This window comes from Photinus pyralis, unplaced genomic scaffold, assembly GCF_008802855.1.
Source record: "Photinus pyralis isolate 1611_PpyrPB1 unplaced genomic scaffold, Ppyr1.3 Ppyr1.4_LG7, whole genome shotgun sequence".
In the NCBI taxonomy this organism is placed as follows: domain Eukaryota; kingdom Metazoa; phylum Arthropoda; class Insecta; order Coleoptera; family Lampyridae; genus Photinus; species Photinus pyralis.
Window position 1 is genome coordinate 19,245,556 of NW_022170738.1, and position 23,057 is coordinate 19,268,612.

Genomic DNA, 23,057 nt, shown 5'->3' on the forward strand with positions numbered 1-23,057 from the left:
GTGTTCGAGTTACCTGACATGCCAAACGTTAATTTTTCTCTCATTTATATGTCTCTGTCTTTTGTTGTGATTTAAGAATGGTTGAAAGCGCCCTTTTGAGCTCAGAGAGATTGTGGCCCATTAATTCAAAGGTAAAATCGAGGGGTTGACCACTAGACCAAATCTTGTACACCACATTTACTATTTACAAATTCTTTACAAAACTACATCTGGCACAGCCTCTTTGATGGTCTTGCCTGCCTAGAGATTTAAGGGTTAAACCTTTACAGCTTCCTAGAATCGTTTTATTGTTTTCTTATATTTAAAAGAAAGTTTTAAGTTACCCCAGACAAATTTTTGCATTTGATAAGTGACCTCGTAAGTGACCATTCTTGTGTTCTTCGGCCGAGTCTTCAGCTACGTCAAATATGAATATTGCTGATGAATATTGTCGCACAAACACGTAACATTAGTAGCAAGGATTACGTCACATCGACCTTCGTTCCTTATCGCCGATAACTCATGTTTCATGGCGCCTCGCTGTCTGTAGAAATTACTGGAATGTTCGCTACAATATTATGAAGTATATAATTATGTATCTATTGTTTTTTTTTACAAAATATACTTTATTTTAAAGTTTACTTTCTGCTTTATCAAGTAAATTAGATACCATTGTTATTCTCCGTTTAGTACCCAGACATTACATGTGGTAAAGATGACTATCAATATTATGTTGTATTTCTGCACTCAGTGCCTACTATAACTACAGTAGGTTTTGCTTCACTACATAAGATACCTTTTTCTTATACAGGGCGATATACAGGGTGTAGCATCTAAGACCCCTCGGATCATAATTCCTTTAGCATAAAAGATACCGAAAAAAGTCTTAGAGCAAAATTGTACACAATTACCGTCGCCATGTTTCTAAAATATTTTTGATCACGAGGGGGTATTCCAGTGGCATTTTTTTTAAATGGAATACCCCATATTTTATTGCAGATTTGAAAAATACTAGTGGTAGAACGATACCGATATTGATATCGGTATATCGGCATATCGGCAATTGTTGCCGATAATCGGTATCGTATCGTATCGGCAAGGTAATTGCGCCGGTATATCGGCAAACAATTTTTTTAGCTGTTTTAACTCTTCAGTGCATAAATGAAATACTTTATTAAAGAAAATAAAATGTTTTATTCTAAAGTTAACATTTTTACTAAAAAAGTTAAAAAAAAACAACAAAAAATATACCTAATATAGCAGGTTCTAAATACAGTATATACAGGGTGACAATTTGAAAACTTACCACCCCCCATATCTTAGTAAATAAACGAGATATTTAAAAAAATCAAAATCCGTTTCGGTAATTCGGAGGGGGAATCACAATGACATAGTTGGCGACGCACCCCCTCGAACCCCCTGCGCCCCAGCCACCCCAACTTTTAAATCTTAAATAGTGACCCCCCATGTGTGATATGTCATTGGAAAGCTCTGAAAAAATGCTTTCCAACCATACCAAATAGCATTACATTTAGGTTAGTAATTATCGTGCAAATCAAAAAATAAACTAATATGATACATTTGAAATCTGTCGTATCTAAAACGCAACCGGCGAACATTAGACGAACTAAGAGAGAGAATAATTCAAGAATATCGAAATATTGCAAAACCAACATAGGAAACGTTCGACAAGAGTTTGAGAATAGATTATAACTGGCGATCAAAAATGAGTTGCTGTCGAGTCGGCTTTGGAAGTCCAAGTTAAATGCGATTTTCCATGTTTATTTTTTGATTTGCACGATAATTACTAACCTAAATCTAATGCTATTTGGTATGGTTGGAAATCATTTTTTCAGAGCTTTCCAACGACGTATCACACATGGGGGGTCACTATTTAAGATTTAAAAGTTGGGGTGGCTGGGGCGCAGGGGGTTGGAGGGGGTGCGTCGCCAACTATGTCATTGTGATTCCCCCTCCGAATTACCGAAACGGATTTTGATTTTTTTAAATATCTCGTTTATTTACTAAGATATGGGGGGTGGTAAGTTTTCAAATTGTCACCCTGTATATATACTTAATACTTAAAATTTAACTTTTTGATATTATGATGCAAAAACACTAACATTTCAGCCCTATCTGCATTTAGTCTATTTCTTTTAGGCTCGTAAATATTACCCAATTCACTAAAAAGTTGTTCACTTGACACACTGGCAGCGGGTGCTGAAAGGTAGACTGAAGCTGCGTTGTACAGAATAGGTAATTTGTTTTTTTCTGCCTCCCACCACTCAAAAGGGGATTTATCTTTTAATAGAGTTGAAGATGCCAAATATAATATTATTTCATTTTCCCAACCTTGCTTTTTTGTAGTACTGGTTCCGGAAGCTGAAGTAGAGGCAATGATCTCAAAAGTTTTTGCTTGACCGTGTCTAAATAGTAACGCCATCTATTGTTTGCCGATACGATACGATACGATATATCGGCACGTAAATATCGGTATCGACCGATATATCGTATCGGCAAAAAAAAGTGATATCGTTCTATCACTAAAAAATACCTACTTAAAAAGTATTTAATTTTTATGTAACATGCTCGGTAACATGTTATATCCTTAACTTTAACGATTTCGCTGATATACCCTTTTTTCTTCAAAATTTTACAGTTTGTTTAATTTTTTTTTAGAGAAACTAAATCGCACTGGGAGCTAAGTTTTGAATTGGGGCACAGGTTAAGACCTCTTCCACTTTTACATAATTTTGTATAGGTAGTTCATCGAAAAAATAAAATGTTTGAATAACCTTCGCCAAATGTCATTTTTTTAAAATTTCAAATGCCACCCCCCCTAAACAACAGAAACACGCGTGGATCTGGATATGTTCTGTCAGGATACCCCCCAGCGTACACTCGTGACGCCAACAAACAATTCCGGTAACATTCTCCAAGAATAAATAACCATATCTGGCTTGGCTTTGTAAGATTGTCACAACGTTGATTAAAAAACAATCATACACTTGTTAATCGTGACAATTGAACCTTTTTTGTTTCATCATGCCAAACTTGGGTTTGGAAAAGAACTTTTTTTTTACAAATTGGCGTTTCGACTTGTTTTTTCTCTGAAATTTTCTTATGAAATGTGCGGTTTTGTTTATCAATGGAAATTTCAATAATAAATATTAATACTTTATTAGTGTAGTTTATCACAAGATATTTACACAAATCAAATACAATATTAGAAAACTAAACAATTATAAAAAATTTATTTCGAAATATTGATCAATGGAATACAGAGGATTACCTACTTATCAGAGTTTCTTTTATGCTTTTTTTTTAAAATAAGTTTGTCTTCAGACTCTGTATATGCTTAGGTATTCCTATTTTGTAGTTTCGACTATCCAGAAATATAATTCGTTTGGGGGGGTGCCATTTGAAATTTTAAGAAAATATGACATTTGGCAAAGGTCATTTAATATTTTGTTTTTTTCGATAAAGTAACTAAAAAAAATATGTGACAGTGAGAGGTCTTGACCTGTGCCTCAATTCAAAACTTAGCCCCCGGGGCAATTTAGTTTCTCCTAAAAAATTCGAAAGATTGTCAAATTTTGAGGAAAAAAGGTTATAACAGTGAAATCCTTCAAGTTAAGGGCATAACATGTTACATAAAAAAATAAGTACTTTTCAAATATGGGTGTTCTGTTCAAAAAAATGTTTGATACGCCACTGGAATACATCACTCCCCTGGTGATTAAAAATCTTTTAGAAATATAGCCACGGTAACTGTGTACAATTTTGCTCTAAAACTTTTTTCGGTATCTTAGGGTAAGGGAAATATGATCCGAGGGGCCTTAGATGCCCCTGTATGCATCACTTTAGCCATTGCTGAGGAAACATGAGAGTACTAGTACAATTTAGTTTGATGGACCGAATACGAAGAAGCAAATAATGCAAAGGATAGATAGCATTTATGTGAAAGGGAAAAATGCGAGCTAATCGGATTAGACCCAAGAAGGAAATGTGTTGATAAGACTAAAGTGTCGATTTGAAAAATCTACCCAACGCGATTGCTGCTCTTTAATCTTCGTAACAATTCATTCCCCTTAAAATGAGTTTGTTATCCTACGGATCGTTTCAATTAAACTATGTATCACTACTTACAACCTTTCTTTAACGCACCCAAATGTGGTTATTAATCGTTTTAACCTGTTGATATTGTTAGTAATTGATTAACCAATATACATTCAGTATCTTTGGTCTGCTTTACCTAAACTTTGAGCAAACAACCAAATCATATCAATGAATACAATTTAACTTACAAAAAGACATTTTTATTGTAGTAGTTATAATTTGTTCAAATGGTAGGAATAAAAATGCTGAAAGGAGAGACAACATATTTTCAATTATGTACGAGGAAAAGAGTAAAAAGCGAACGCCTCCTGTTTGACAGTGCCATTCTGGGAAAACACCTCGAGCAAAACATTCATTCGAACGTGCGCGACCTAAACGAATCCCATCTCCCTTGTAAAATTGATTTCTGAAATCGAAAGTCGCAATGAGCAAGTAATTTGTGCTTATTTCGCGGCGGCGGCGGCGTTTGGAAATTAAACGCAAATCATCCGACTTGTATGCGATGCCAAATTCAGTTTTTTTTTTGTTGCATAAATCACGCGAAGAAAACAACAATGCGAAAATAGGTTAGGCGAGGGCTCTGTATTTTCGCGAAACTTGAAATTTTACTGGTTATAAGCAAAGAGGCAGGCGTCTGTAGCGGCTTGTTTTCATCGATCCACGCAGCTCTCTCTCCTTCCTGACACCAGCATCTCTCGGTTCGCAGTACCATCCCTTATGTGCGTCGTCTAGTCCTTGTCTGAATCTGACACAGCAATAACTTTGAAGTTACAAGTTATGTTAGGGGGAAAGTTTTGCGATCGACTTTAAAAAAATTTCTTAAAGAGTAGAAAATTAATTACGTCGCAAAATTAATTTGTATGTTAACGAGAATTTAAAATACCACTATCGTTAGTGCAAAGTTATTAAAACTTTAGAACGTGTAAAGTTAGTCACATTGAGTTCTAGAGGGAGTTAATAATCCCTACTTACAAGTTTTCCAAATTGAGCTGATTTGAAAATTGGGCCAATACTTTCCTTTTGCGAACAAGAAATTTTTCTTTGTTTATTGCCATTTTAAAAGTTCTGAAGCTTCAGATAATGAACCTAATTGTCCTACTGCCATTCAATCTGTCGGTTCTCAACACTGAAAATTTACTGATGCAGTAGGAGACATGGCTAGTGAATGTCTGTCTTTAATTGTTATGAAAAGTAAAAGAATGACTATAGGAACCGGGTCAGATGAAAGGGAACAAGCTAGCAACCAAGAACCGACTGAAATACATTAGACGCAGCGGTTTTGTTTCCAATGAAAACGTTCCATAGAGCTAACCGTGTATATCATTGGCTAAAAGATACTTGAATTATACAAGTTGAAATCAAAGTAGGCAGTCAAAAAGTTACAGTTTTTTAATGAAACACTCTGTATTTGGTGCCAAATTCTAATTTTAAAAAAATTCGAATTGTTTCTAGAACTGTTGCAAATAAAGCCGATTCTTTAAACTGAAAAAGTTTTGGGTTGTATAATAATGGCGCGAAATATTTGACATCGCCAATGGATGTGCGTCTTTCAGACGTTCCAAACGCCCTTTGGGAGTATCCTCCTCCGATACTCCGCTCTTGAGATATGAAGAATTAGAACTGATCGGGATAATGTTCTTTTGTTGAGACCTAGCTTCAATAAGAGACGAGATAAAGAGATAAATAAGAAGACTTGTTAGGAAATACTTTTTTTCGTTGAGACCTTTAGTTACACTACCATGAAAGAAAAAAGCAATGTCTACCCCCCCCCCCCCCTCCATCCATATCGATGATTTCAACATTAGCCAATTTTGGCACCATCATCAACTCAAGATCTTTCCGACAACACCAATTTAAAAACAATTGGACCAAAACTGTAGAAGAAGATAGGGAAAAAATGATCAAAGTCCTCGTGTGAGATCGAAGGGACTTCAGCGCATTTTTGTGTGGCAGATCAGTGTTTTATTAGCCAATATTGACTCCACCATCAATAAGATCTTGCCGAAAGCTACCACGTTCACTTTGTCGGTACCATTTTCTCACTTACCGTGCACTTGCAATTCGCGTTTGAAGTTTTGACTCCACCATCAGTAAAATCCTTTGGGGGTTACCATATTCCCTTTGTCGACACCCACTTCTGATCACCCGCAACAATTCGGATTTGAAGTTTCGACTCCACCATCAGTAAGATCTCGTCGGGGGTTACCACATTCCCTTTGTCGATACACAGTTCCGACGTCCCGTTCATTCGTAATTCACATTTTGGTAGATTTCGCTAAAATCCCGGCATAAAATCGTATTCAACTTTTGGGTACTTCACATAGCTCGACCTTCTATTAGTGACACGAGAAAGAGAGACCGCGATTCGCGCTGTAAGAAACTTTTGGGGGCCCAAAGTCGACAACCCCTCGAAGCGCGCCGCGCAAAAGGTGGTTTATTTCGCCCCTAGGAAAAAAAAAAACAAAATTCCGCCACGCAGGAGTTGTGCGCGTTGACAAGATCTTCCCGACGACACCAATTTGAAAACAATCGGAGAAAAACTGTAGAAGAAGATAGATAAAAACTGCAAAATCTCCAGGTTAGTATAATACGCTCGGGGATGGCGTCCAGATGTCGTCGACTCCAAATCTTGTAGCCCCATCCCTAACGTTCTTAATTACACGGCCCCGATAGTTACATGTACACTCTTTGTCTTTTTACAAGCGTTTTTCTACGGGCGCGCATTTACTGCCAGCCGACCAGCCAGCCAGCCAGCCAGCCAAAGTGAGATTAAAAGCTACTTTTTACAAAAAAAATTTTTGCAAAAATGCGCTAAAAAACTGAAAAATTACCACGGAAGTATAACCCGCTCGGGGATGGCGCCCAGATGTCACCGACCCCACATCATGTAGCCCCGTCCCTAAAGTTGTTAATGACACGGTCCGGGCTCCATGTACGCTCCTCTTCTCTCTACAAGCGTTCTTCTACAGGCCCGCATTTACTGCCAAAGTGAAATTAAAAGCTACCAACCTTTTTACAAATCAATTGGAAAAAATGTGCTAAAAAATAGAAACTGTAACTTTGGATTGGAATTATTTTATACATGATGCTTCAAAAATTACCATCTCAGTTACTTTGAAATCTTCACCACAAATGTAATGATAAACAAATCGTACATAGTAAAAATCAAATGCGCAGCCTACGCAATGCCAACTGTCGTACTTTTAACGATATTTTTTTCTGAAATTTGAACAACAGATGCTTAAAGGTAAGCATATAACAAATAGTAAAAAAATAAGATGTGCGCATGCCAACTTTCTTATTTTTTATGTTTTTTTTTAAATTTTTAATCATAGACGCTTCTAGTAAAGACATCGAATATAGCAGAAGTCAAATATGCTTGGAATCAGTACAGATATTTTTTTGAAATTTTAACCTCTGTTGTTTCCAGTAAAGTCAGGCAAATATCAAAAAGTTAAAATCACGTGCGCATGCGCACACTGCGTGATGCCAACTTTCTTATTTAAGAAGATATTTTCTTTAATTTTTATCCATACGCTTGTAGTAAAGATAAACATATCGTATGTAGTATAAATCGAAGTATAAATGAAATATGCGCATGCACAGACTGCTTATAGAGATATTTTTTGAAATTTTTATTATAGATGTTTCTAATAACAGTAAACCTATTGTAAATAGTAAAAATGAGATGTGCGTGTTTATTATTTAATTTAACTATTCGTGAGGTCAGAACAAACCAAATGGCCTCGAAACCGTTCCCATGCAATTTAATTGAGTGTAAAAAGGTGGGGGGGGGGGGGGAGTACTACATGTTTCGACAATGTTGTACATTCGTAAAATTCATAAGACATGTACGTTGACAGTGCGTGCACGCCATGCCACTGTAAGGTAATTGTATATATGCTCTCCTCAAATCTGACCATTACCTTGTACAGGGTGGCCAACTAAGAATGCGAGGTACTATATCTGAGAATCTATCCATCATAGAGGCTTGCGGTAAAAAAATTTATTACTAAAACGGTCACGAGCAAAACCTGGAAAATATTTTTAAGTTTCTGAAATGATCGCTAGGGGGCGTGACTGTAATTTGGAATCTAAAAAGTGATGTTTCTGTGAATTCCGCTATATTAACCTAACAAAAAATGTCTGTGAAGTTGACGATGATCTGAACAATTTTTGTTTGACAATTTTTCCTGTATCTCTAAAAATGAAGTGGTGGGGGGTATTCAAAGGTTTCCGCAAAGAACACCCTGTATCTTCGAAACGGCTGAGCCGATTTAAACAAATTCGGGTTAGTTCAAGAGCTATTCTTCAGCTACAAATATTATACTATTTGAAGTTTTGTTAGTTTCACACGAGCTTGTTTAGGCATCATTTACCTACTTTTTCATGAAAAAAATCGAAAACGTATTTAATTTTTTTGAGAAAATTAACTATTTCTGTCGGAATGTCGAAAAAAGCCCTCAAGCGGCAGGGTGTTCTTTAGGGAAACCTTTAAATACCCCGGGATACGGGGAAAATTGTCAAACAAAAAGGGGTCAGATTATCGCCAACTTCAAAGACCGGACATTTTCCAGGTCTTTCTCGTGGCCGTTTTAGTAATAACTTTTTTACCGCAAGCCTCTACGATAGACAGTACAGTACACGGCTGATGATGACGTAACTCGAAACATGTAGTGTCCCCCCCCCCCCCTTTTACACTAAATTGAATTGCATGGGAGCAGTTTCGAGTCCTTTTGGTTTGTTCTAACCTCATAAATTACCTCCCCTTTTTGAGTACATAGTGGACTTCAAGTTACCAAATTAACTATTCGTATTAATTAATTGTTATTAATCGGACAAATTTTCGATTTTTCCAGGAAATTTTTCTGATAGGTATTCCCGCGCGGTTAGGGCGTTGTGCGCGGGTGCGCCATCCTGTTGAACCCAACAGTTTCCAACTTTTATTTTTTGTGTGCCGTATATCATTGTATTCGTTATAAAAAATGCTACTCAATATAGTGTGTACTTTTTTACGGGCCATATAAAAAAATAAAGTTGATGATTTCTCCGAAACGAAACGTTGTATGGAAAATCTTTTAACGTTGTCTTGTACAGCGCAAATAGTGGCCATGAGTTTTTTTTATTTTTATGTATCTGGTTAAATAACCTCAGAAAAAAGATAAAAACGAAATCGGCAAGTATCGGTTTTTCTGGTATACCTTCGGAGGGAATGGGAATTTTTTGGTTTTCTTTAAAACATGATAATAACTCTTTAATTGCACATCTGTTCCCTAATTTGACCATCGTCGTATCTTCTATGGTTTCCGAGATCGTCATGAAGGACATCCTTATTTTGGGCACAGTGTGTAGTGCCAGGTGTAGTGTAACTATGGTTTAACCATAAAAATGCTTGTGTCTATATACAGCCTATATATAAATATGAAAGTTGACATTGCGCAGTACCCACGTCTCATTTTTACAGTACGCGATATGATATGCTTGTCTTTACTAGAAGCATATGTGGTTAAAATCTCAAAGAAATATCTCCATAAATAAACAAGTTGACATTGCGTAGTTTGCATATGCGCACAGTTGATTTTTCCATATGCCATATTCTTGTTTTTACTAGAAGTTACTCAGAAATATCTCCATAAGTAAGAAAGTTGACATTGCGCAGTTCGCGCACATTTGATTTATAGAATATGCGATATGCTTGTCTTTACTAGAAGCAGCTGTAGTTAAAATTTCAAAAAATATCTATAAATAAGAAAGTTGACGTTGCGCATGCGCACATTAATCGTCAAGATTTTTCTTGGTTGAGGGGCTAGAGCTATTAGCTACCTAATGCAAAAAGAACGAACCTGTTATCTTGACAACTGTAGTTAAGACCTCGGACGGGCGGACAGAGAAAGAGTGGTCATAATAGCGCCTTCCAATATAAGTTGGAAAATGCGCTAAAAATGAATCACCTTATGATGCATTTGCTTTCCGTTTTAAATACAGGTGAAGGGAAAATTCATTTTGATTTCTTCGTGTCAAAAGCAACGCTGATTCAAGGCCTACCGGTTAACAATCTCTAAACGCGGTATAAATAAATTTACGGATCAAATTACTAAATTTGGTATCTACTCTATTTTGAGCACACAAGAAATGCAATAGGCAAAAGTGCATATTTTGCTTGGCTGTAAAACACGTAAAAATCAAAAATCAATAACACTTCCACTTGTGGAGTCTTATGGGGTTTTCGAACCAAAATCACGATTGCGCGCATTTAATTCAAATAGAGTAACCTGAAAAAGCGCGTCTGTCTTCAATTGTGTTTGAATAGAAAATGAGTGTGTTCGGCAGTGACTTTGAATGCGCGATCTTAACTATGATAATAATCATTTAAAGGTATTGCAGACCTTAACACGGAAATAACCGATTAATGTAAATTTAACTTTATCTTGTATACATTCTCTCGTTTGCTGTGTGTTTTGGGGTAAATGCGCGCCACTGTGATTTTGGTAAGACACTACCGGAAGTTTGAACGTCCACGAAATTACTTCACAATCTAAGAAGTAGTGTATACTTTTATGTGCGTCGGCGCTCATAATATGTAGACTCGTGATTGAGGCCTAATATAACAAGTTTAAAAAGTCATTATGCAAACATAAATGACGAGAGCGTATTTTCCTCCTAATAATATTAATGCTAGGACCAGGGAAAAATACCGGTAGGCATGAGATCCTTACCCCATTCTCTTTCAAATGAGCCGCCTAACGTCCAAGTCTATACAATTTAATGAAAAATAGTGGAGCGTGTACAAATACATACAAATTTTGAAATGGGCATTTGTTTTACTTTTATTCGAAGTGTCTACATATGGAACTTTTTATAAATGCTTTCGTAAATTGCATTGCGCATTGTCTACATTAGACACATCATTGAATACCTTCATAAATAAAACATACCAGCATGCGTTAACAGTAATTTTGAAACCGGTATTAGTTTTAGTTTCATTCAAGGTGCCTACATAATATTCGTTTCGTTTAACGGCTTTCATAAATAAGAAAGTTGCCATTGCGCATGCGCAAAACCAAATTTTAATACTGGTGTTAGATTTACTTGTACTTCAAGTGCCTATGTATAAATAAGGAAGTTGCCATTGCGCGTTCGCAAATCCAATTTTTGACACTGCGCATGCGCAAAACAAAAAATATCGGTATGCACGGAATCCTTGGACCAAGCCCTTTCAAATGAGTATTATATCGCCAAAATCGGTTCAGTGGTTTAGGAGTACATGTGACGGACGGACGTCAAAGTGCAGCCAATAGCGATTTTTCACTTTGAGGAAAATACGCTAAAAATAACCGATCGGTGGATTTGAATGAGCTTGATATCGATTGAAAGTTGATTCTACGTTGTTGGGTTGTAACTAGAACTTTCAAAGTATTTCCTACTTTGTAAACTAATTTTTTGCGCGATCGGTCATTTCTGACTATTTACCATGGGTGTTTCCATGACAGTACGTAGAATTTACCAGTTGCTATGATTACGACGACGCCAAAATTACTTACCGATCTAAAAACAGAACAGCAAAAATACTTACCGACGCCTTTTTAAAAATCAACAGTCTTACATTACATTTAATCTTTAATTATTGTTAGGTACATTAAACGTACAATTTGTGCTGTTGTTTCCTATAGCAAGACGCTCATAAAGTCATAAAGGAAGTGCAAAGCTAGTAAACTACATCAGACACATGCACATTTTTATGAAATTATTAATTTCAATTTTGACATTTAAACTGGTTACCTAGTGATGTACACCATACCACTTCAATCATTTCGATTTATTCTGCTCGTTAATTTCTTAGTGCATATTTATATTGGTTGCATAATTTTAATTTCGATCGCGCAAAAAATGTTATAAGCACGTCGAACGTTAAGGGTTACCGTTCTCAGACAATAATTGGAGTCGTCGCTTCGCTCCTCCTCCAAACAATTGTCTTCGAACGGTAAAAATCCCTTACCGTTCTCCATACTTAATATACTATATGAGCGCGAATGGGAAAAATTGTTCTTTTTTTGAGGTCTTCATTACCTCATCACAGGAAAATCTCACCGAGGACATTGTCAATTGAGTCTCACTTTCAATTTAATTTAAATAATAGAATTATGGCGCGTTAACTGCCTGCCGAGGTCTAAAAATTTTAATTTTTGTAGCTATTAGAACCGCGTTACATCGTAATTGGTTGTAGCGAGACACGGGCAGACGGGCGGATAACGGTATGATTTCAAAAAGGGTTTGTCGTATCCTTAATAAAATTCACGAATTTTGCCATTTCGTGGGGCGGGATCTCAAAGAGGAACACGTCAGTTTTTAGCGCATTTCCACAAAAATAAAAAAAAATGCGCTATTGTGGCCACTTTGTCCGTCCGTCCGTCCGCTAACTTTGCGACGCTACTAGTTTTTTATCTTAAGAGCTATTGTTCTACTTTTTTCGCTATTTGGTTCGTTATGGTGTCGAGTCTTGTACCAAGGAAGGAATTTTTTCTGTACCGCTTACAAAAAAAGTTATTGTAAAAAAAACAAAAAACCGTTTTTTACATGTTCCATAATTTTACACTTTTGCCGTTTATTAACGATCCTAGAGATCGTTTATAATTTTGCATTGCTATCTGTCGTCTGCCTGTTGGTCTGTCCGTCTGTTCCTTTGTCTGTCTGTCCATCTATCTGTCCGTGTGAACGATAACTTTGTTTAGAAATGTTCGATCGCTTTTACATCTCCGTTAGTTATGAACTGAATTGCATGAAATTCAATATGGGCATAGCTTTAGCCATATAATACGCAATGCCAAAAGTTGAATCGAATCGATTCAAAATTCACAGTGCCCTTTTCGCATCTCGACCATTTATAAACCGAATTGCAAACTTTTTTACTTATAAAAGTATTTGAATGAATTTTGATACATAGGCACTTGGAATAAAGGAAAATCAAACGCCAATTTCAAAATTTGGTTTTGCGCATGCGCAGTGCCAACTTTTTTATTTATGGAAGAATTTAAACGAAATTTGATACATAGGCACTTGGGATAAAGGAAAATCAAACGCCAATTTCAAAATTTGGTTTTGCGCATGCGCAGTGCCAACTTTTTTATTTATGGAAGAATTTAAACGAAATTTGATACATAGGCACTTGGAATAAAGGAAAATCAAACGCCAATTTCAAAATTTGGTTTTGCGCATGCGCAGTGCCAACTTTTTTATTTATGGAAGAATTTAAACGAAATTTGATCATAGGCACTTGGGATAAAGGAAAATCAAACGCCAATTTCAAAATTTGGTTTTGCGCATGCGCAGTGCCAACTTTTTTATTTATGGAAGAATTTAAACGAAATTTGATACTTAGGCGCTTGGAACAAAGGAAAATCTTAGTTTATTAGTTAGTTATAGTAAATTAGTTTAAAATTTAGGTTTGCGCATGCGCAGTTCCAACTTTCTTATTTAGAAAAGCATTGAAATGAAATTCTTCTCATAAACTGAAATTGAAGTAGCACGTCAACAATGGATTGCCCATGTGCAACGCTATCTTTCATATTTGTGGCCGGATTTTTACGATTTTAACAGAAGTTGCATCTTACAAATGGGAAATGAATGCAAGTGGAAATGCGCTTTATGTAAATCGTTTACGATTACTTTTTAACTTGTTAACTGCGTTATTAGGATGAGCATAAAAAAAATAAAGAAATGTCGCTGCTGATTCTATCTAACATGAGACGATCTGACGGAGAAATAAGAAACCGATCAATTATGGTGATTATAGTCTTGTAAAAGTCACGACAAATTAGTAACATAAGAATTCGAAATAACCTCATTTAAAACGCTTTCAAATTAATGATGAAGATGGTGGTACATTAAACTGAAACTAAACAGGTATACAATTCACCTTACATTTACATGAAAAATTGCAAACATATGGAATCTACGCATTTTAAGTCGAAAACACAATTATACCTACATTACCTGATATGATAAAGGAGAATCATCAAAATACAAAGCAATCTGATGATTCTATCAAAGTAGGTACTTGAACGGACAATGAAAAAACAGGAAATCTATCGATGCTTGCGGTTGATTTAGGATTAGTTGATAAGAGATATTTTAGGGATCTTTATTAAATTTGGCTAAATCGCAATTTATTATGCCAAATACAATAATCCTGCCAGTGTTAAGCGTAAATCACTATCGCTACGTACCCTTTAAAAGCAAAGACGGAAATATGACAGGATAGTAAACAAAGAAGTTGGCATAGAATAGACTATAGCATAAATATTAAAGCGCCTCTATAAAAAATACAAAAATATGCATAGTAATTAAGTACCTATGTTTGTTTGGCTAAATCCCTGGCGAGAAAAAGTTCTATTTCGTTAGCAAATATTTTAATTAGCATTAAAAAAGTTCCAAATGAAGTCAATCTGCTGCAATTTAACTTGTGATAATGGAATTTGATAAATTATTGTAGTTAAGATCGCAATCGTATTCGATAAGTTGTACACTTTATATTGAAAAGTTCTCGAACAGAAATTATAATCGGTAACTGTGGAGTACTCGCATCGCACAACTTTTTGATAGTTGTTGAGAGAATTATTTGGGAAGTTCCTAGGTATTCCAACAACGAATCTGGATTCAATGCTTAAACACTCAAAACTTCAGTCCGGGCGCATCAACCCTCTCTTTCGGCCAATACAGTTGCCGTCTTTATTATACTCGCGTTAAGTGGCATTGACGTCTTTGTCGTCGACACCCTTAATACCCTGATCTTATAACCCCTCCCTTTTCCACCGCCGGACAACGGACAATCAATAAATACCTGACTGGGTTTACTGGCACACTAACTATTTCGTATTGTAGATACACGGCAGATTAAACTATTTTGTATGGGTTTAATCAAACAATTCGAAAAGCTGCGGTTAAGTATATTATTCTTCGATTTTAACGTCAAACTACTTATTAGGGTGTCAAGAGGGTACTTAACGTCCATAATTGGGCGCTTTAGGAAAGTGGCGTTGTGCGGCGGCGGGTGGAGGCGGCGCGAACCGAAATAAAGCAAAAGGTATTTCGTTAATTAAACCATATCAGAGAGATTAAAGTTCGAAAAAGAACCTCCAAATTAAATACACGACAAAGATGTAATATAAATGCGCAAAAGTCAGACGAGGAAACTTTGTTGGAAAACTCGAAAACTTTTAACTAGTCTTCTACACGGCAAACTTTGCTTCAGAACTAAAGTTGTTACAAAAGTGTAAGTTTATATACTTTATGGCAAAAGTTAGTTTAGGGGGACTTGCAATCGATAAAACAAAGTTTGAGAAGTTATATGCTCTCCACTGTGAGTTTTAAAACTTTATACTGTTTTATTCGGCGTTTCAAACTTGTTTTTGTTATTTAAGTACAGAAATGAATAATTGCTTCGAGATTGCCAACGAAATTAATTTTTCACGCTTAATTCCGAATGGCCACATTTTATTAATAAATGAAGGAAGACGAACGCGACATTATGATGAACACGTAACTTGGGGCAATTATTTCCATGCCGAAATTGTTTTCCAATAACCCAACTTGCACGATGGCGTGAATCTAATCTACCTCATTGGGAAGGATCGTGTCATTTAGGTGATTCCTCGCTTTCTTAAAAGTCTAAGCCCCACGTTAGGCGCCAGTTTTATTCCTGACGAAATTTGGTCAGCGAAAGAATAGATCTGTACAGGTAAGGTAAGGTAACGATTTGAGACACCATTCGTCCATGTAATTTCCCAAAAATAAAATAATCGTGTTAGTGTCTTATGGAAAATAAATAGGGTCAAACAACAAACTGTGTCGATTTGGAAAAGTGATGCGAATACAGTTCTGAAAAGTTGTACAACGGTTATTCATTGATTCCGCTATTTTCAATGTTGTATTGGAAGTTGACTCCCACTTCGTTAAGGTGGCGTTGACAAAAAGTGCAAAAGTTGCCTTGCGATTTCCTCAATAACTTTGTTTCGAGGTAAAAAAAAAACTTCTGTTAACGACCGATGGTTGCTAAAGGCTTAAGCTTGTGAATGAAGTTAAATTTGATAACAAATTATTATCAGTGTGTGATAAAAATGAAAGTTATATATTTTATATGGGAGTTTTTTAAGAACTTCTTTCCTAAATAACGGCGAAAGTACAGGAATTGGCTAAATAATTTTTGTAACATGCAAATTATATATTTGAATGAAATGTATACCCAGAAGGAAGTTATTGTGGAAACAAATTTCCACTTTTCCAATGTAAACGCCACCTTAAGCCCTAATTTTAAGCTTAATTCGAACGATTTTTGAATTATTTCAGTTTGTTTAGGAAAATATACTCTAACACAACCGAGGGTAGTCCCATTATTTTCAGGATCTGATTAAAGTTTATACTTAATATGTAAAAACTGTGCAAAGAATTTGTACAGAGTGTTCAACAATTCATTCCAAATTGTACAGCTGTGGAAACCTTTTTTTTTTAATTGAAACTTTCATTTCTCTGTTCGCCTTTCTTATATCTAAAGGCCCGCAATCTCTAGCAGTCGCAGCAGTTCAGAATCATCTCTGCGATCTACCAAATCTGCATGAAAAGTCAATGTAACGCAAGCCATGTATATCCTTGTTTCCATCAGAAATTCTAATTCAGTTCACCATAAAAAAAAGTACACAACTATTGTAGCGACATCAGCGCGCCATCAAGTCGCCGCCATGTCGATAAAGGGCTTAGATACAGGCGGTAAGAAATAAAAGCGAATGAAAGTGCAGCTTCTTCAATATAGTATGCCTTCTAAATGTTTATTGTTTGCTATATTGAATTGTGTTTAGAGGGAAATTGTAACGTCAATCCCGAGGTGATAACAAGCGAAATCCGTGCGCGAATGTGTTATAAATTTGAGTACAAGTACATAAGTGGTAAATTGTAATTACCTGTTACTGTTATGAATTAAGGACAATTCAATTTACGTTAACTAAACAACAGCCGTTTACAAACAGGCAATGACAAAATGTACAATTCAAAAGTAATTAACTAAATATCGATAAACAGACTAATATGAAGGATATGAAACGTAGTTAAAACTAATACGAATGAATCTTCGGAACAACAAAAGTAACATAGACAAAATCGTCGGAAGAGGTATATTTCGCAACGACGCAAAATCAGAAGGGTCGAAGCCATTCAGAACAGAAATAATCTCCAAAAGGTTTCGTAATACTTGCAGTTACAATTCAGGAACAATATTCAAATTCCAGGTGTAAATATTTCGTAGTAGGTCAGTAGTAGTGTATCACGTGATGTCTCCAATGTCAATCTAACTAAGGTGGCGGTGGTAATTTTCCAACGGACCTCCCTTGTGCAATAATGGGAAACCCAAAATCTGCGTATGATATCGATGTAGATAGCAATAATCATAATTATAGATAATAACGAAGAAATGAATAAGCCAAAAATAAAAGCCTAAAAGCCATTATTCAAAGTCAATTGTCGGAACATATCGTAAACGGCTCTTAAATATATACGAAAAGCGTCAGTGAAACCTAGAAAACAAATAACAAGAGAAATATTCACCACAGCCATTAAAACTGTAATAAAGGTAAAAGTCGAAAAGAAAAATAATAAAAATATCTTCTTTATAAGAAACGATCGAATCTGGAATGCACGCATGAAAAGGTCAAGGAAAGGACAATTTTAACTACTAAAGTCACTAAATATAGAAAGTACCGCAATCCATTGGGCTCGTGTGTTAGAGAGAGAACGCATAATTTTTGCCCAAAAATGGCGGAAGTTACCAGATTCTAGTAACTTTAATGTTAGGGATTGTTCCACCTGTTTGGAGATATCTGTATATATTTTTATAAAACATGACAGTAATATGAAGTTAGGTTATAAAAACCTACAGCTATTCAAATTTTATTTGTCAATTTTTTTAGGTTGGCAGCAAATTTGCCCAAAAATGGCGGATGATTGCGGTACTTTCTATATCTAGTGACTTTATTAACTACTACATCTGCACGACCTCCAGCGGGAAAATAAAGAACTACACAAATAACATCGCTAAAATTGATCTATCGAGAACTACACAGATGGCGTAAGAACGTCGAAATAGAATATAAATTTGGAATTTCATTTTTTACAAAACGTTACACCGTAATTGATAATATAATAGGCGCCATGTGCACTTCAAGTGTCAAGTTTAAAATGGTAAAATCAAAATTTAGAAATATTCGTCCGCTTAAGAGCTACGGGGGGGGGGGGGGGGGAAAAATGTCAATATCAATACTTTCTTATTTAAAAAGATAAAGAAATTATTGCTGAATAATATGAGTATACGAGTTCGGCAAAAAGTTTTCGAACCTAACCTCATTTTTTTAAATAGAACGCTTTGTATGTGTATATCTAAAAAAATAAGTTTTTTTATGATTGTTCCGTTTTCAAAGTAAGTACATGTGGGCAAAAAAGTTGTCGGACCTAACCTCAATTTTTAAATCCAACACCTTGTATATTTTATTCTAAAAAGATAGCATTTTAAATTCTCTTTTCAAACATATAACACTAGAAATTCAAGTGGTTCAAACAAATTCAAAAAAGAATTTAAAATATTTAAAAAAGTTAAAACGATCAAAAAGATTTTTGAGTTTTGTTAGAGTTATTTATGGAAAGAGATTTTAATATGCTATCTCTTTAGAATAAACTATACAGGGTGTTGGAATTAAAAGGTATAACAGGATAGGGGCAGATTATTCAACAATCATAAAGAAACTTTTGTATAAAACATGGGTTCATTCTAAAATTGACAATTTTTTGATTTTCTCCTGTATGTCTTCAACCAAGCGAACATTTTCAAATTTTGATTTTATCATTTTAAGTTTCACAATAAGAACACTTTTTTGATAGCATTAACAATTATAGAGATACCCTATAAGTGTCCGAAATGGTGCACCCTGTACATATATGCAAGCAATCATTAGAAAAAGCTGTGCGATACATTAGGTATATCGTTTTTAACACATATTCTGGACATTTTGGATAAATGAGCATTAAACTTTTAAGAGCTGACTACTAGTACATTTCATCAAAAGATGAATATGTTTGAAAGCCCATTCTATCATACAGGAAAATAAACAACTCAATTCCCCAAAAACCTTCCCCATGGATATTTAATTATTGACGAACAGATATAATTGTGTAATGTTACGACCATGGGGAAGGTTTGGAGGAATTCAGTTGTTTTTTTCCTGTATGGTTCATCACCCCATTTAGAGATATGGATCAACCAAGAGTATTTTCCGAGCCCATCTACGTCATTATGAGAATGACTTGCCTACTCGTCCGTCCGTAAATCAGTTTTGATTATTGTTACAACCCTACACCAAATTTTTAAATTGAATTTGTTGCATATTTTCGTCGCTCACTGTTCGAGAACAAAGTGTCGAAGGAAGGTACTTTTAAAGGAAAAGGGGGAGGTATTGACATCAATGTGGAAATTTTAACCATAGACATAACATATTGCATAATATAGTAAAAGAACTATATAAAAACGCCAAATTGCAAATGCAGAAGTTATTTAACACATTCATGGTGTGCTGCATAATGCACTATTTACTAAACCTTGTAAATATTTACAATGCTTGATAACTCGCGAACACAACCACACGTGGCATCTACTTTGTCAAGAGGTCCAAAGATTCTCAGGTCCGTGGCTGAAGTGGATCAAGTTGAAACCGCGGGTCAAGTCGCTTCTTCTGGTAATAACATCTTGATCCCCTATGTCCCGCTCGCATATTTGCAGACGGCAAACGCGTCCACAATCCCCATGCATGCGAAAATAGAGCCTTCCACACACCTATTTGGGAACACGAACGTTAATCACGATTGAATATATGCTATAATGGTCTATTGGTAATGATATTTGATTTGCAACCGTGCGGCTCGGGTTCGATTCTTTGCATGGAAAGTTTGTTTTTTTTTTCAGAATAATGGGTATCCCAATTCAGTGGAGTTGGATATTTTTTTTGAAAAGCAAAGTTGTTCAAAAATGTTGCGGAGTTTAGGATAACGCGTCTGCTATTTACGAATGTACGGGGTGGTTTCTTAGAATGGGATGGGTATGTATTCAAGGGTAGTGGGATAGTAATATTTTAAGGAATTCTGCTTAAATCGGTAAATCCTTTTCGGAGTTTTGATCTGGAAAGCTCTTTAAAATTTTGAACTTGCAATTATTGATCGAACCTATAATCGTTTCAAAGGGATAATTGCAAAATATCATGGGGACCTTTTTACGATATTTCATTCAGCCGTTAAATTTATCTCATAGTCAATTTCCAATTGAAACAAATGCATTTGCATTAGGGGATGTTTGCCAGCTAAATTTCATAAAAACAGGTAAGCACTGAGTCAAGAATCGTTTGTCATAAATTTTTGGTGGATTTAAGATGAAAATGCTTTATGTAAAAACGGTTTTCTTCCTCCTCATAAAAAGTTAACTAAATGAACTGTGACGTAATGATGTAATATTTTCCCTATTCTCTCAATGTCTGCATGACCTAGCAAAGTAGGTACCAGTACCGAACAGGAGAAAAATGGACCACGATTTATCAACAATAGATTAAATATTAATAATCATCATACTCTCGTTTTGCGCGTCGTTGCGCAATTTTGAGGATTTGACAGTGAGACTTCATGACTTTTCTGATACTGCAGTCGATTTTTTGAAGACCGATTTGTCAGTATGAAACCTGTCATCGAAATTTGACACATTAGAGCTTATTATCTAATCTATTAAAGTTGTTGGTAATTGTCTCGATTATGAGCTTAATTAATATTGAAACAGTTATAAAATCGTCTCATCTTTCCAAAATTATTAATATTGTCGTTTTCGGAACGTCGCTTTTGGTTTATTGGATTATGACTACGCTTTAAGGTAATTTCCAGAAAGTATTAGCTTACGAACGTGACATTTATGAGAGAGCAAAAGTTTACTCATAAAGCTTATCGATTACACCCTCGATTATGCCTGGCCTACGAAAGTTTTCGGCTTATAATTCGCCGTAAGGCAACTCGACTGTGTGTGTAGTATATAAACAGATGTGGAAGTGATTAACGGAGAAGATGGTAATGTCATAAAGTTAGAGGATTTGATAACGTTGTATATATAAATGGTCGACCGACCGACCAAACTTGCGCGTTCAATAATTTATTAAAATATCTGAAGTTTGCCGACAGCAGAGAGTATATTCTGAAACAGTGTTCCAACTTTCCTAAACCAAACATCGTGCAATAGTTTCCAACTTTGCCTGTTGTCGAGTCGAAATTAGTTTAACTGTAGTTGTCCGAGAAACTAACTCCGCTAACACTCGAATTGCTTCTATGTTTACCGCTTCAACTTAGTTTAACGACATTTATCTTCGTTTTGTTATGAACCGTTTACTCTTTATTTCGAATTTATTAATATACCGATCGCCCTAATCGGTTTAACATGTCCAATAACGTATGCTGCCAAAAGACCTCAGTTTTCCGGATTTGTGCAACGAGTGCAAATACGGGAAAGTTTGGTTTTCTCACGCACGAACGGATTTTAATCTTTGCCTTTTCTTTTTCAGGTCGTCTTCATGCACCAATATGAAGCCTACAGTCAGTCGCGAAGCGTAACCTGAAAAGTTGAACTGGTGTGGATATTGTTTCGAAATTGTCAACGAACTTAAGTTCGTTGCATGCAGTTAGTTACTGTATATACCAATGGACAAACGTAAAATGATGGCAAAAAGGCCTAGGGTTGAAAATTTACGCGGTCCTATCTCTAACGGGCCCATGCAGACGCGCCCACTCGTGGCGTTACTGGATGGGCGCGATTGTTCTATCGAAATGCCTATTTTGAAAGACGTTGCGACAGTTGCGTTTTGTGACGCGCAAAGTACTAGCGAAATTCACGAAAAGGTGTTGAACGAGGCAGTGGGGGCGCTTATGTGGCATACCATAATCCTCACTAAGGAGGACCTTGAAAAATTTAAAACCTTGCGTATTATAGTGCGCATCGGTTCGGGTGTAGACAACATCGACGTTAAAGCTGCCGGTGAACTAGGCATCGCGGTGTGTAATGTGCCGGGATATGGAGTGGAAGAAGTGGCGGACACCACGCTGTGTCTCATTCTCAACTTATACCGACGTACCTATTGGTTAGCAAATATGGTCAGAGAGGGAAAGAAGTTCACAGGACCAGAACAAGTCAGAGAGGCCGCTCAGGGTTGTGCAAGGATACGAGGAGACACGCTTGGGATCGTCGGCCTGGGAAGAATTGGTTCCGCCGTAGCCCTTCGAGCTAAAGCGTTCGGTTTTAATGTTATCTTCTACGACCCCTATCTACCAGATGGAATAGAAAAAAGTTTGGGACTAACTCGTGTCTATACCCTCCAAGATCTTTTATTTCAGTCGGACTGTGTGTCTTTACATTGTACGTTAAATGAACACAATCATCACCTAATCAATGAGTATACCATTAAGCAAATGAGACCAGGAGCATTTTTAGTTAACACGGCGCGAGGGGGTTTAGTGGACGACGACGCTTTAGCAACGGCGCTCAAGCAGGGTCGTATACGGGCGGCCGCCCTCGACGTACACGAAAACGAACCTTACAATGTATTTACGGGTCCCTTGAAAGACGCGCCTAACCTGTTGTGTACACCGCACGCAGCCTTCTACAGCGACGCGTCCGCAACGGAACTACGAGAAATGGCTGCTTCCGAAATACGACGTGCCATTATGGGTCGTATACCTGAGTGCCTGCGTAACTGCGTCAACAAAGAATACTTCATGGGACCTGGCGCTTATCCCGAAGGTACAGGTAATACTGAGTAATTTTGCTTCAAAAATCCAACCACCCTTCCTCCCGCTTGACTAACACTTAGCGATATGGTAAACCATAATTAACATCTATGAAAAAG

The 23,057-nt window shown here is 36.3% G+C and overlaps 1 protein-coding gene across 2 annotated transcripts in view; it reads left to right on the top strand.

Annotated features, from left to right (window-relative positions):
- The window catches only part of LOC116177246 (C-terminal-binding protein), a 64,667-nt gene that overhangs the window by 24,001 nt on the left and 17,609 nt on the right, over positions 1 to 23,057 (top strand). The window contains exon 2 of one of the 2 annotated variants that reach the window (XM_031496164.1): positions 21,720 to 22,957. In XM_031496164.1, the coding sequence (XP_031352024.1) occupies positions 21,856 to 22,957 (1,102 nt within the window). In that variant the 5' untranslated portion in view covers positions 21,720 to 21,855. The remainder of the gene's footprint in view (positions 1 to 21,719; positions 22,958 to 23,057) is intronic. The other variant, XM_031496165.1, reaches the window with a different exon arrangement.